The sequence below is a fragment of the Pseudopipra pipra genome, chromosome 12 (assembly GCF_036250125.1).
Source record: "Pseudopipra pipra isolate bDixPip1 chromosome 12, bDixPip1.hap1, whole genome shotgun sequence".
Taxonomy (NCBI): Eukaryota; Metazoa; Chordata; class Aves; order Passeriformes; family Pipridae; genus Pseudopipra; species Pseudopipra pipra.
In genome coordinates this window covers 21,445,192-21,461,247 of record NC_087560.1, presented here as the reverse complement: position 1 = coordinate 21,461,247, position 16,056 = coordinate 21,445,192, and the positions used below count along the sequence as shown (strand labels likewise).

Here is a 16,056-nt window from a genome sequence, read left to right as displayed (position 1 = left end):
TGTGGAGGAGGTGTCCCCTTGACATTAGATGGAATGTCAAGGAATTAGAACAAGCTGTCAGAAGTTGGTTGGAGCAAAGCAGAAGGCACCAAACCAACCATTCAAAATTTCATGCAACTCCCATCTCCAGCTAACAAAAAGTGAAAAACTTTTTACAGTGTTAACTATATCTGCACCCAAAAAACTGAACCCCAAACAAAACCAACAAACCAACCAATCAAACCTGTCACACTTTTCCAGAAAATAAATATGGAGACAATAAGTTCCCAAACTTATGCTGCCCAGTGAGCACTGCTACCTTAGCAGTTGTGTACAGCTGATTCAGGAAAGCTTGCAACATTAACATTTTAAAGTGGTCCTTTGGCTTTTTCCAACAGAGAATGAATTTACTGGCTGAAGTATCAGATACTTTAGTGTCCTAAAGCAGTAAAACTAAATACAGGCAGCCTTCATCCCACCTGACTGTGCAAAGGGTCCGTGTTGTCTCCAGAGGCGTTCACAAGCTTTTCCCCACTCTTGTCAGTTTGGACATTCACATCTCGTCGCCCAGGCCTCTGCCCAGACATACTGGTTCCCATTTCCACCTGTTTAGAGATTTCATCTGATGTTTGTGTTGAAGTTGTAACAGTTGTTAGGTTAAAAAGACAGTCTGCTGTAGTCTGGATCCCTTTATTCTTGGTGTTTTGCCACCTCTCTTGACTTTGATCAGTTTTAACAGCCTTACTTTGTTTCCTCTGCATTCTTCTCCCTTCTTCTGCCTGAGTGCTCATGACATCAGTCTCCACAGACTCTCCATCCTCTGCACCAGAAGATTGTTGACAGCAGTCCTGCTGCGTCCTCTGAGGAATTAGGATCTGTCCACCACTGTCATCTGCCTTGTGTTGCTGGTACTGCCAATCATGGGGATTTGTATGTAATTCAGCATCTTCTTCTGTGCCAGGAAACATGAACAGATTTCCCCTACAAACCAGTAACACACAGATCAAAATTACTGATTAAGAAAACAAGACAACCAATATGCTGCCACTCAAGTGAAAGCAATATTAAAAAAACCCCACCCTGGCAGTCATTCTATTGCAACTTACGATTGCACAGAACTCAGTGAGTCTCAAATTATAAAAAAGCCCTTTCAATACTTCTCAAGTGACACACATGGTAGCAAAAAGTATGGCTGACACTGTACAGGACCAGGTGCTTTTTCAAATACTAATATAGCAATCTACACTCCACACGTCAGGCACCAACCACACAACTTGCTTCCAGAAGCATGCCATCTTGAAGTTACTACAGGCTGCTCCAGCACTTGATTGGTTGGAAACTGGTAATCACATCTAGCAAGAAGACCCAGCAGCATAAACACAACTGCTGCCTAAAGTTTTCATTAAAATTTGTCTACTCTGCTGAAAGTGTTACTAGGTACTATATGGGACTCTATACTGAGCCCTACTAGAAGTACATATTTGGCTTTCCTTGGGTACTTTGAGGAGTGTCTGTCTTCTCTTCTGTCTGTACCTCACCCAGCACCGCAACTCCCTATTCATTTTGGTCTTTAGTACAACTGTTCAATACTCTTGAAACATAGGTTATTCTTTCTACATAGACCAAGACCTTACTGCCCCATCAAAAGACAGAACGGAAAACACTGAAGAAGCAGATTTCTATCCTCCAGGAAGCACCCTTGTCACGCTAACATATGCAGCTGTACAGTCTTTCTCAAAGCAGAGACAGCAAAAGTTGATTGACTTGGAAGGGAGACAATAGCAGAAACAGTAACAAACAAAATTGGTCAGAAAATCTTGGAAGAGGAGAAAGAAAAGGTATTTAAACAGTCTTAAGTATAACCTCAATTCTCTCAAACCCCAGGTTTTACCGAAGCATATAAGTTGTCTGGAATCACATTGCTGCTCAGTCAAAAGGTATGTCTGCTTACCATGTGAGATACAAACATACAGTATTTAGTATACTTACCCCCTTGTCCCCAACCTTCTAAGTCACCCAAAGACAATGACTTAGTGCAATTTCTTTGATGCAGAAAATGCACATGTGCATATAAATCCACCCAGGACTGGCAGGCAAAGACTGTGAGGAGTTACCTATATGGAGAGGTGGAAAGACCATGACCTCTGGCCTCATCCTCCCGACGAACTTCACAGACACGACTAAACACAGATGATGCTTTCTGGGAGCTAGCAGTGCAGATTTCAAACAAACAAACAAACAAAAAAGCATCAGGGAGCGAGAAAATCCCTTACTCAGCAAAACAAGAATTCTCTAACCCCTTGGGAAAGCAGCAACTGTTGTATTGAGCTTGTTGACCTACACAGACACAGAATAAGTGACATGGTCTGCCTCAAAGGTCAAGAAACAAGCTGCAATTGCATAAGCATTTCTGTCATTTCTGCAGACACCCTAACAGCCAAGAGCTGTAACAATTCCAGGAAGCGTAGTGTGGAAAACTGCAGCACCATGTGGAGTTTCAGCATCTACTTCCTCTGTGTCCCACAAGGGGACACAGTTAGACCATTTATGGCTTACTTTTTTAGGAATTTCATGGCACCACAAAAATACTGCGAATGAAAGCAGACTTTGAGAGTTCATGTTCAACCTATACCTACAAAGGCAACCCATCCTCAACCAGTGAGCAATGACTACCACTCATCCTCAGCATTGAGGCATAATTACCATCCAGCATACAACCCTGTGACAAGAGGTACTGAGTTTATTCAGAAGTTTTCTCACTACTTCAAATCACTATGCTTCACTCAGGTGACCACAGGTAACTGTCTTCCTAGTCAGATTCCTATTAGTACTTACAAATGATACCTCCCAAAAGCTAAAATAAAGCAATGCTAAGCATTAAATGTGAGATAAGATAGATATATACAAATCAAAAGACCAAGGGAGTAAACTTATGTTTTGGTCAACGTGTTAAATTGTGATTTCTATATATCCATGAACTGATTATGTGTTTATCAGTTTCACATCAAAAAGATAATACTCTTTAGAGAGATAATACTCTTCAGAGATTCTTTGCAGAAAATTGCACAAGACAAGAAAGTAGAAAACCATATATTTGCAATTTAGGAGGTGGATAAGGCAGACTTGCATTCCGGACTGCACAAGATATGAATTTCTGGCTGACTACAATCACAAGGAGGCAAAATGCTGACATTATTAGGAAGCAAAAAGCCTGTAATGAACAAGTAGGTGGGGTTCCCACCTCGTCCATGTAATTAAAACCTGCTGCAAGAGCTAAAGAGTTCATGTCATGGCTACCGCTAAGAGCGTTCCTTGCTTCTGCATCTCCTGATTTTTCTTCCCTCCTGCTGGTAATGTGTGGAAACAGGATCTACCCAGACCTTTGTATTAACTCTACACAGCAAGAAGCCCAGTTACCTGGCAGCAGTCCTAGCAGCAGCAGAGGATCCATCTTTCCTGTCACTGGCTATGGGCTCTGAAACAAGAGGGAAGGTAAAGACAATTTTGGCGTCATCCAAAAAGACTCTTCTGCCCCTTTCCAGCTCCCCACATTCAGTGAAGAGAGGCAGAGTAACACTGGACAAAGGGTGCCCAGGCTTCCCCATCCAACTTCTCAGAACAGACCAGAGCTTCTACAAGTTTTAGACTATTAGACTGAATGTCACTGTTCTGACTAAAATACTGTCAAACTTCTTTTTTCGTCTAGATTATGGACAGGTCCAAGGAGGCCACAAAGGTAATCAGAGGGCTCGAGCACCTCAGTCACCTACAGAGACAGGCTGAGAGAGCAGGGGTTGTTCAGTCTGGAGAAGAGAAGGGTTTGGGGAAACTCATTGCAGCCTTTCAGTACTTAAAAGGGGGCTTATAAAATAGAGGGAGAGAGACTTTTTACACAGGCAGATAGTGATAGGACAAGGGGAAACAGTTTTAAACTAAAAGGCAAGAGATTCAGATTAGGTGCTAGAAAGGAATTCTTCCTTGTGAGGGTGATGAGGCCCTGGCAGAGGTTGCCCAGAGAAACTGTGGCTGCCCCATCCCTAGAGGTGTTCAAGGTCAGGTTGGATGGGTCTTAGAGCAACCTGGGCTAGTGGAAGGTGTCCCTGCCCATGGCAGGGAGGTTAAGACTAGATGGTCTCTAAGGTCCCTTCTGACCCAAACCATTCTGTGATTATATATATATATATAAAAATAAAATCTTTTCCTTCCCAATACAATCAAACTCCACTTCCTGTCCAGTGACGTTGCCACTATACATCACAATTTTTAGTCTTCTGGAAATACCTTTCCTCACAACAGAGGCCTCTCCTCTCAACTCCATCCTTGCTTAGAGCATTGCAGAAACAGAAAAACAAATTTAAGTGACACTGCCCAAAAAGAAAAATGAGAAAAATTACAGAGACTCAGAGACTGTCTCGGGGAATGCCAAAGAGAGGTTTTGAGTTAGGGCTGAGATCCAGCAGGACCTCTACATTTCAGGTTTCGTCCTCTTACTTTCCAAACTGAATGGCAAGGACTCCTCGCTCCCGTCGTTCACAGGGGTAACAAGGTTCATTCGCAGAGAAAGTTTTGCATCCGACTCAGGAACCGCACCCAACTCTCCCGTCTCACACACTTCTGACACATCTGCTGATACCACTGCACTTTCCACAGTGACATTGTCGGTCCCCATTGTGCTCTCTGCTGTAACATCACTGGTTGCTATAGTGCTGTCTGGGCAACTACCATCCACTGAAAACAGGAATATAAAAACAAGAAAAACAAGAAGTAGCTACTGTCATTCACACTGCTGGGGTTCAGGTCCTAGTTCTTATTTGAAGACGCTTCACTGCATGTGTTATTAGTAATGAAATGGTACAATAGTGGAAATTCCTTTCTAGATATGAAGCATGAAAAGTCTGTAGCACAGGTATCTTTAGCTTGTGACAGAATACTTTATCATTACCCAAGCAGAATACATTTCCTTTCATCCAGCACTAGCAGGATGTTTTTTGTGAGCTTAGCAGAGAAAGTCCTGATAAAAGATCATGAATACTGGGCGCAATCTTCTTTTAGTCTAAGTTCTTTCACCACTCAGAAGGTTCTTTCACATTTTTTAATGGAGTCGTATGCAGAATGCAGTGAGTGCAAGGAAGATGTGCTCCATACTGCCCTGTACTCAGGGAGCAAACACCTTCACTAGAGATCCAGGAGAAAACATGGCAAGGAAACTGTGGGGAAGGGATGAGCCCTCCCCACAGAACAGCAATGCAGCAATGGTTTTTGCCAAGGTAGGTTTGAGTTATCCTATCAGATTATGCAGAAAGAATCAAAAGCTTCCAGGCTTTCCCTGCAGAACAGAGCCATTCAGGTCGAACTCACCAATTGGTGTGCTGTGTCTTCTGGGTCCCATTTTAAGGTGGCCAGTAAGAGGTGGTGTTATGCTGGTCAAGGGCTGAATGATGTCACCCTCCTTCGGCAAATTAAGATGAAATGTGGTTCCTAAAAGATACAGAGCACAAGGATTAGTAATTTCAGGGGAGTACTTTAGTTCAAATACCAACAGCACAGGCTCACTGTGCTGTGAAAACAGGGAAAAGTGTAACACTGGTGCTGTACAAAACTCCCCTGAACAGTTACTGGTTTCAGGACAGCTGCTCTAACTGATCTTCCTCACATTTTGTGTGGAAAATCTCTCAGTGAAAATCTGGGCTGTGCTCGACTTGATGCAGATGTTCCCAGGTGCTAGATAAAAGGGAGACTAAATATCCTGACATGAACAGGACTTTTACAGAATGCAGGTTTGCTTAAGAAATGCTCAAGATTTTCCACAGAAAAGGGAGATGAGGCCAAAACAGAAATGAAGGTTAGGACAGAAACGAATTGGCAGAGCTATGTGATGCCTGAATTGATAACCTAAAATTTACACAGAATGATGGCTCAGATGGCCTATCCCATCAGAGAAACCACACCTCGGTGGATGTGTGGATCTTGCAGGATTTAAATAAATCAAAATATTTAAATAAATCAAAAACCTAGTAAAATGCTTCTTCCTTTTACCTCATCCCATGTCATTTATTTGTAAACTTTCAACATCATACAGAAGTAATTTTCATAATCCTCTCACAAAAAAATGCCATATCAGCAAAAAGTTATCTATCATCTCTTTGAAAACTCTGAAAACCATCACCAGCCTGTATACCACAAGCTTTAAAGATATGGTGCAGCAACTGCAACATCCTGAAGATAACCCAAGAACTTCAGAGTATTTTTGCAGTGGGTAGGTACCTCGTAGTGCAATGGTACTCACACATTGGAAAGCCAACCACCATTCCTCACAAACAGCTTATGAATGCATGTCACATCATGGCCTAGAGTAGACCTCCATTTAAAAAGTGTTTTACTTAAAAACTGAAGTATTTACAAACCCCACTGAATATTAATTGATCTAGCTACCACAGTCCCTTCTAGCCTATAAATCCACATTTGGCAGGCTAGTGACAAATGATCAAAAGAATTTATGAAGTGATCACCTGCATTTTAATAAGAGAGAACCTAATTACTAAATCAATGGATTCCTCTGGAGAGAACACAAACAAGCTTTCACAAGACCTGAAGAAAACATGAATGCCTCAAAGCTTAAATGCTTTCGCATAACTGGCTCAACTGTCATGTCAATGAAAACAGTTTATTAACAGAAATAAACTTTTCTTATGTTCTTAAGACCATCAACCTGTTGATTTGGAATTAAATCTGGCAAGGGATGTCAAAGACAAGAAGAAGGGTTTCTTCAAGAACATCAGTAGCTAAAGGAAGCCTAAGGAAAAGGTGGGCCTGCTGCTGAATGTGGTGGGTGCTGTGGTGATGGAGTTACTGAATACTTGCTTTACTTCATCTTTACTACTAAGGCCAGCCCCCAGGAAACCCAAACCCTGGAGGCAAGAAAGTCTAGAGAAAGGAAGACTTTCCCTTGATCAAGGAGGACAAAGTTAGAGATCATTTGAACAAATTTGATACCCACAAATCCATGAGCCCTGATAAGATGCACCTACGAGTGCTGAGGGAGCTGGCAGATGTTACTGCTAAGCCACTCTCCACCACCTTTGAAAGGTCATGGAGAACAGATGAGGTGCCTGAGGACTGAAAGAAAGCCAATGTCACTCCAGTCTTCAAAAAGGGCAAGGAGGACCCAGAGAACTACAGGCCAGTCCATTTCACCTCCATCCTCCACCTTCCCACCACCAAGATGATGGAAGAACTCATCCTGGGTGTCACCTCCAGGCACGTGGAGGAGAAGGTTATCAGGAGTACTCAGCACGGCTTGACCAAGGGGCTTGACCAATCTGGCAGTGCTAGGCAACAGTAGCCTTTGGTGATGGAATGACTGGCTGGGCAGATGAGGAGAGAGCAGTGCATGGTATCTATATTGACTTCAGCAAGGTTTTTGACACTGTCTCCTGGAACATCCTCATAGGTAAGCTCAGGAAGTGTGGGTTGGATGAATGGACAGCAAGGCGGATTGAGAACTGGCTGACTGGCAGAGCTCAGAGGGCTGTGATCAGCAGCACGGATTAGTTGGAGGCCTGCAGCCAGGGTGTCCCCAGGGGTCGGTGCAGGGTCCAGTCCCGTTTGACTCATTCATCAGTGACCTGGATGAAGGGACAAAGCCTATCCCCAAGAAGCCTTCACCCAAAGTTTGTGCTTACTGATTTATGCTTCATAATCTGTCAATAAGGGATTAGACTCCTAAAATACTTACTATGAAATTAATTATTATGAGAATGAAGCTGCTTTAAGAGTAGAGGGATGCTCAGCAGGTCTTCATGCCTTAAGGACTGAGCGATGATAAGAGAACAAATATCACTCTACATACTTTTCCATCATGCTGCATCAGTCTGAAGGCAGCAGGCAGAACATTTCAAAAACTGAACTCGCTCTTAACACTGATCATCCTTTAGTGTAATACAAAAGCACAAAACACAACCACCAGCATTAATTTGAGTTCATTTTCTCCAAACAGTGGCTTACAGTTTTCTTTGAAAAGTAAATGCAGCCAATTGTGATGTGTTTAAATTGCATATATAGATTTTCTATAATAAAGCTTTTTTCTTCTTTCAGTTAAAGGAAATTAAAAATAATAATAAAATTAATATAATAAATTAAGAATATTGTAGCTAAAACTTCATCATTTAACTTAACACTAAGTAACATTTGAGGTCCTACAATCTTTCCCCTTCCCTAGCAGACTTCCTACAGAGGAAATACATTTTCTGACACTAAAATCAAGTTCCCTTGTTCTTTGTTCATTCTCACTTAAGGACTACAGAACTGTGTTTTAAAATGAAGCCAGTTAAGAGACAAAAGCTTCACAAAACACAGGCATAGCATCCCACATGTCTCATATAACTACATACATCAGTTAAATGGATTTCAGTGCATCATAACTCCTGCTGAGCCACATCTTGCATGCAAGTGAAGATAAATTTGCTCTATTAGTTTCTAGCCCAGAGTTGCTCTGTATACCCCCATAAAGAAAATTCTCCTCTGAGAATGAAAAAAAAAGGTAAGGAGACCCACAAGAGGGAAAGTACTGATTACCACACACCGTTATTCCTTTCAATGACACTGCCGTTGCTGCTTCTTGAGTGGGGGAGAAGTTACAAAAATCCCTGAACATTTCCAAGATCGCAACATTCTGAGTTCTTAAAGCTCCTCTGTGTTTCTACCGTAAAACAGTTACAAGCCTTAGGAACAAGAATTACCTTATCACTCTTGCCCTGCACTAGTGTGGCACAGGTGAAAACAATAAGGGCACATTCTGCATATAACACAGTAACTTGTAGTGCTGCTCTTAAGAGAGACTGTTCAACTTGCATCCAGTATCAGTGCTCCCTGAAAACACTGAGAATTGTATACAGCTGTCCCTCACATTATTCAAAATACACACCTGTGAACTACTAACCTAAATTCACTTACCACTGGAAGGACTGGGAGATTTAGCAGTTTTCTTCTTCTCTGGCTGCATCTGCTCTTCTTGCTCCAGATTCCTCATCATAACAGTATCCTCCTTACTCTTTGGCACCTGATTCTCGTGCTGAACCACCTGTGTTTCAATCCCTCTCTCTTGAAGTGGTGGCTGTTTGCTTATTATCATTATCTGTCCCAATTCTGAACAGCCTGGATGTTTTTTGGCACACAACGCCACTTCCGACTGAACATCACTCTTTATCTTAGGACACAAATTGTTGTGTTGCTCCAGTAACTCTCCTACAGAAGGCTCAGCTAAAACTTTATTGAGCTTTGGTATGTTTTCTGCAACAGCCTTAGAGGACAGTTTATCCAGGTTCTTTGCCTCGCCAGTGTCAAAAGTACAACCTTTCGAAGATTTTTTTCCCTGACTTTCTGGTCCAATCTCTTCCAAGCCCTGGGCCTGATCAAACAATTTTTTTCTCTTTTTACAAGAATCATCAGCAAATTCCACTTCCATATCTTCATGACATTGTCCTTGCCTTTCAAGAATAAACCTCTGAGAAAGTGTCATATTAACAAGAGACCCATCTTCATTTACTTGTTTCTCCTTTACTTGCATTTTTTCTTCTTGTTCTTCACATTGCGTCTCAGGAACTGCCTCAGGTTCATAAGTCTCTTCCAATGGAAAAACCTCAGACTGTACTTCTCTACCCTGAGCATCTGACAAAATCTCAGGCAGACCAGACTGATCTGCAGCAGCCTGATTTCCAGAAACACACTCGATCTCCCGATGAGCTGCAGGGGCTAATGACCCATCTCCTGCAACACCTCCACTAACAAACTGCCCTACAGGCACTCCTGCAGCCCCTACGTCCTCCGTTTTGGCTTTTTCACAGTTTTCAGAGAGTGCTTGATCACCTGCATTCACTTTCAGTTTTATTTTGTTATTCTCCACAGAACAGAGTCTTAAGTCTGAGGCCTTGAATTCCGAAATCCTCTCTACCTGTGTGGTTTCACTGTCTTGGCCTGTGTTCAGAGAACCTGAACTGATGTCTGTATTCGTGGGCTGGCTACATACACTTGCAGAAAGCATCAGCTTACAGGACTCAGAAGGTTTTGATGCAGAGTCACCTGTAGATATCTTTGACAAAGCACCTGTGGATCCAGAGAGATCTCCTGGTAAGCATAAAGGGGTTAAAGCAGCAGTTTTTTCTTCTCCTTCATGCTTCTTCTCTGGGCTCTGAGTTGGAACAAAGATATCCTAAAATGAAAGAAGTGGGATATGGAGTATTAGGGCACCGCAAGTAGGACTGTTGATTTATTATTCCTAAGACATTACATTGGACTATGGGGCAGAGCAAGCTCAGCACAAAACTACAGATAAAACATCAACCAACAAAACCAAAGCCAACCAACCAAACGAAAATACAAAACTTTTTTTTCACCAATTTACAAGTCACGATTGTCCTGTTTTTGCTGAGAAAAATTATCACCACACATTACTATTTAGTATGTCTGTGGCAAAGTCAGACATAATCTTTGGTATACTTCTCACTACCAAATCACAAAAGACAGGGCAAGTATGGCAGATTAGTAGCTATTTCTAGTCAAACAGCTAAGGGTTCTGGAAATATTCTCTGCCTATCAACATGAACACTGTTTTCAGCTAAGGAAAAACTCTGCTTCAACTAGTGAAGTTTCTAGCACAACCTTTATTTTCTGTCTTAAGTTGATGAAACTTGTAATATTAAGCTATAAACCCAGCAACTGCTTGCTAAATCCCTTTGAACAGTTATAATTTCCAGAATCAAAAAGCACAAAGGAAACAACAGATAATAAGAATAAGCAACTTGAAAAATGCACTAAATGAATTCTAGCCTTGTAGGAGAATAGAAATGCTTTATTATAAAAGAGATTCCCTTTCTCCACAACAAACAATGCTAAGGTCTAGCCTGATAAAAGTCTAATTTATGATGCAGTTTGAGATGCAGGATGCCAAGTTCAGCATAAGAAAGGAGCAGCCTTCCTCCTTTAGAAGGAAAAAAAGGCAACAAAAAAGGTTTCTAGCATAGTCTAAGATAACAACTTTTATGTTCAGTAAGTCACTATGCCCTCTTAAGCTGTTCTGCATTTTCTCTGCAGGTAAAACTGCTACAATCAATATATAACCATGACTGGTGGGAACAGGGAAGTTCATGAGAACCAGCTTAGTAGGGAAGCTCAACACAGAAGCAAAAGTTGACTCAAACACACTTTCTGCATCAGCCATATCAAAACCTCAGAAAAGATATTTACGTGAAGCCTTACATGAGAAAACTCTGGTTGTGATGGTATAGGCACAGATCCAGACTCAGGAAAGAAGGCTGGTGCGCTCTGGGACACTGGAGTTGAAGCCTGTGGCTGGACAAGTGGTCTTGGAGGGATACATGGGATGGCCATCTCCACCAGCCTATCTCCTCTCTGCCTTTGCATCAGTTCTCTTCCTTCTGCAGGGACAGATATATCCATCTGTTCATCTAGTTTGAAAGAGCAGAAGAGATATTACAACCAAATTCTTGCATTGTTCCTAAAGTTTCCAACATGCCATTAAAAGATTCATCTTCAGTGGCATATTTAACTTTGTAGAATCTTCTCTCCAGGGAAACTCCTTCTGGAGGGAAAAAAAAAATCAACAAAAACATCCATATCCTTACATTCAAAGGGGGGAAGCAAGTGTTTTGTTACAAATTTATATGACTATTTTGCTACATGTCTAGAACTTATACAACTTAAAAAGGTATCTGAAATTTATAAAAAGCATTTTCTTGAGGATTTTTTTCCTTTTGCTATCTTTATTAAAATCCAACTAAATTCAGACCCCAGCTAACAAAATATCCATGTTAACAATATGTCACATTCTGTGACAGGAATCTCACAGAAAGGAATAGTTGATTTTGTATCATACTAAAAGTCTGCATATCAGGGATATGCAGATATCTTATCCCTGATGGTGAATGGGTGCTTAGAAAAAATTTTTAAGAACCAATGTATCATATGGAACATATGGAACAATCTTTTGACATGAGGTTCTAGAATGCACACATACAGCATATGAAAGCTTTTTAAAATATTGTGCAAGTCATCTATGTTAAGGTAAAATAACTGTTATGATGCAGTCCTTATCTGTCCTTCCTATTGCCCTAACAGCATAGACTTAATACGAGTATCTGCCTATAGCAAGAATTGCTAGTCCCTAAGAAAGGAGGACAATTGCAAGCAGCAATGTGCATCCCTTACAAAGTATTTCCCATCTTTCAAGTGAAGGGGAGCTAGCCAAAAGTACTAATTTTATTATGATAGCAATGCAGGATGTATCGACAGAGAGAGAATATAAAGAATTATAGACAACAGTCACAGATACAGATCTCCCTTCATCTACCCCCTCAGTGTTCTCAATCCTGCTTTACTCCTTAAATATAATTTTAGCAAGTTTTGAAAAGGCTACAAGCTCAGACTAAACCATAGAGCACTGAAACACAAACCACAGACAGTATGCACAACATTTTACCTTTTCCTTGCTCTTGTTCAGTAGGACTGCTGGGGACAAGAGCACTGGGTCCAAAAGCAACAGGAGGCGGCATAACTAGGCCTGAAGAGAAACTGCAGACCAAGAAAAGGGAATATGGAAATGAAGACCATACCTCACTAAACAATGCATTAAGTTCTCCCCTTATCAAGCTCCAGTTTGTCACAGTAGGACTCTTCTCATGAAAGCAGTGTCAGGTGTTCACTAGCATAAGACCAGCAATGGTCAATGGACCACATGGGCACCATTAGTTCACTTCATCGCAAAATAAAGCCATGCTCCCTTCATGGTGCAAAATTAACATACTGATTCAAGCACAAATCCTTGAATAAAGAAGAGAGCGATGGAAATGCACTACTGCAATAAAGTTATTGCAATACTTTGGGGATTTTTTGCTTACATGGAATGACCCTCCTGTACAAGGACTGCCTGTCCAGAGAGCTGCAGGACTTGCAGACTGCGGGCAGGGGTACACACCAGAGAACTTCCCTCTTCCACCCCGGTTATTGGACAGCCACTCCCTGCAGTGATTTCAAACAAAAGGAAATAAAGTTAGAAATATGGCCAATAACCAAGGCGATCAGAAAATTCTGAGGAATTAAATTCACACTATTGCACAGTTATTTTTCAGATAGGCAAGGACAAGCTGATCTTCACAGAGTTCGTGAAGGACTGCACATGGAAGTTCAGTATGTGAAATGTAAGGACAATATAGTTCAGATGAAAAAAGATAAAATTTGAATAGATTTTAGACTGTACAAGTCTTCCTCCCCTGGAAATTTTAAAAAAAATCCCCAATGGCCCCAATATCAGCACATTTGATCCAGCACTAGAATGCAAATACATGCAAGGTTCTAGTAAGAAAAGACATCTTGCATTGACCACATTGACTCAGTGTGAGGAGAAGGCTGTTATTGAACCTTCTGGATACAGAGGGTTCATGCACAAGGTCACACTGATATAGACACCACTGGACACAAATTTGCCTAGACTACTTACCCACACTTTACATGGTGTGTCACTACCAAGGGTGAGCATTATTACTGCCAGTTTCAAAAGAGGGTAAAAGGCAGGCTTGGGTTTTGTTCTTCAAGGGGCACAGAAAGAAAGGAAATTAAATGTACTTAACAAGCCAGTGTAACTGTTCTAACAGGAAGTGACATTTAGACATTGCTCCATGATATAGTGAAAGAGATTGGGGCCTTTCATTTCCAAAGTGTTCTCAATTTTAACAGAAATTACGTGAAAAATACAGCACTCTACACCCTAAAACACTGCACGCCTATAAAGATCAAGTAGGTATGATGCTTACAACTATCCCTGGGATGGATATTTTGGCTCTGCTTGTCTATTGTTACCTGCTGCATTATTCTCAGGAAACATCTCTTCCTGAGTTGACAAAATATCTGACTCCTCATGACCAGAATTAAGGGATTTCTCAGTTCTATTGGGGTCACTGAGAGGTGTTTTCTTCCTGATATCCTCTTCTGCTTCCTGAAGAGTTCTAGAAAGGCAAGACACAGTCACTGACCTAAGAAAATCAAAGTATTAAGTAGGACTACAACATTGCAAAGAAAACCTATCAGAACAGGTGAAAGGTATTCACTTGCGCATAACACAGGAAAATAAAGAAGAGAAGAAGGATGACTGACCTCTCCTGACAAAATAACATTTTCATCTTTGATGAGTTTTACTTTTACAATTATTTTTTAAGTTTTCTACCAACCTCACTGATGTTTAAATGGAAAGAAGATTGTTCTACTGACTTCTATTCAATGTGGATTCTAGGAATTTTTTTTCACCTCCTTTTTAAGGTTATTTTGTGGCAGAATATGATAATACAAGATAAGATAAATATTATATAAACTTTATGCCAGATAAAAAGTATTCAACAAATTGAAGTTTCACACTTAAAAATAATTTAAACTATAAAGCTTACAGTAGCAAATACTCAAAAATCATCCTGGAATACACACACTTAGCCTCCAGATTTCTCCTGTGCAGCGAAGCCCACACTACAGTGATTAAGTTATTTCAAGATAACTTCTGTGACTTAAAATGAATTAACGCTTCTAGTATATTCCAGTCATACAACTTTAAGAAAATTATTAGTATACTTTATTATACAGTGCACTCTCCCTTAAAAACAAACCTACTGGTATCTTTGTGTATAGGAGGTTGACATCACCTCTTCTCTCTGCTAGGAATACTAAGAGCACTCCTTAGTCAGCACTGCTGCAAAAAGGTCTCAGCAGTACTTCATCTTTCCATTCACCTTTCTCTTTTGCCCTGAACCCTCTCCTATGTCCAAAAATCTAGTAAAAAAAAGTACACAAATCAGCTTCCAGAATGCCCATAAGAGACATACAAAGAAGACAGACTGTTTTACCTTTCAGACTTCTCTGTCTGGCTTTTCAAAGCAGTATGTGCTTCTGTGCTGGAGATAGTTTCCATGCTGTCCCTATGCAGTTCTACAAAGAGAGATATTAAAAAAAAATTAAAAAATTGTTACTCTTGTTACAAACAAGAAAGCGTAGTTTTGTAATTTACACAAATACCAAGGCAAGCTTCATATGAAGGAAAAAAAAATAAAATCTTGCATTGTCTACGATAACAAGAAAAAAAAAAAAAAGACAAAAAAAAAAGACAGGATGAGGTTCTTACCAGGGAGGGAATTCAATATCCGCTTGTCTAAATGTTCAGGAAACAAATCGAGAAAGAGAGGTGCAAGAATGAATGATAACACTTGCACAACTACAAGAAAACAAATTAACTAGAAAAGAGAAGGCAAAATTCTTTGCAACTACCAGTGATCCGTGAACTCATTTTTGAAAACTACTAATACTGTATTTCCTGTCAAAGAAACATAATATTTATAATTTAAAGAGAACAGACAGAATCTACAGAGCAGCAAAAGGACACCTATAATCATTTCCACCTACCATCTTTAGACTCATTCTCCACAAGTCTGGAAGAAAGGACTGCAGCTCCAGGGTGAAGCTGATGCCTAACATCTCCTTCATTAGGCACAAAGTTGCTCTCAAAGTCCTGGCTCTGTGAGAGCTCCAGAGCTCCAAACTGCAGCTGTGACGTGCCTGTATCTAACACCAAACATCCATTACAAATATATATACAAAATCCCCAAAATTTTTAAGAGCCATCTATCACATTTACAAGGGCAAAAGATATACCCTCTAACATGCAAAGTATTTAGGCTATTGCTGAAACTCTGAATAAACTAACGGCCTCTGACCTGAGTTGTGCAAATTAAAATACAGTCACAAAACAGGGACAGTGGCCATTAACTCAGTAATCAGCATTAATCAGCAAGATCTTTTGTAACGCCACTAGGTACTGCAGCAGGTTTTCATACCATGATGAGAAAATAATTTTCATAACACACAGCCTGTGTCTTAAAAGTCCTCTGATGACAACAACCATTATGCCAATTCATAATAAGGTTCCATTTCCTAGCTGTTGTGATGCATCCCTGCCTCTTTTAAACCATTTCCAGTCTCCAGGATCCAAGTTAACACCGATCAACACTTTTTATTTCAAACACCAAA

The 16,056-nt window shown here is 40.6% G+C and overlaps 1 protein-coding gene across 5 annotated transcripts in view; it reads right to left on the bottom strand.

Annotated features, from left to right (window-relative positions):
* The window catches only part of TP53BP1 (tumor protein p53 binding protein 1), a 31,842-nt gene that overhangs the window by 14,722 nt on the left and 1,064 nt on the right, over window positions 1-16,056 (bottom strand). For 4 of the 5 annotated variants that reach the window (XM_064669455.1, XM_064669454.1, XM_064669450.1 and 1 more), the window contains 12 exons: window positions 15,433-15,591; window positions 14,880-14,961; window positions 13,849-13,994; window positions 12,891-13,011; window positions 12,473-12,564; window positions 11,233-11,441; window positions 8,932-10,186; window positions 5,338-5,457; window positions 4,471-4,707; window positions 3,397-3,454; window positions 2,094-2,186; window positions 459-960 (listed from right to left, as the gene is read on the bottom strand). In XM_064669455.1, the coding sequence (XP_064525525.1) occupies window positions 459-960; window positions 2,094-2,186; window positions 3,397-3,454; window positions 4,471-4,707; window positions 5,338-5,457; window positions 8,932-10,186; window positions 11,233-11,441; window positions 12,473-12,564; window positions 12,891-13,011; window positions 13,849-13,994; window positions 14,880-14,961; window positions 15,433-15,591 (3,074 nt within the window). The remainder of the gene's footprint in view (window positions 1-458; window positions 961-2,093; window positions 2,187-3,396; window positions 3,455-4,470; window positions 4,708-5,337; window positions 5,458-8,931; window positions 10,187-11,232; window positions 11,442-12,472; window positions 12,565-12,890; window positions 13,012-13,848; window positions 13,995-14,879; window positions 14,962-15,432; window positions 15,592-16,056) is intronic. The other variant, XM_064669451.1, reaches the window with a different exon arrangement.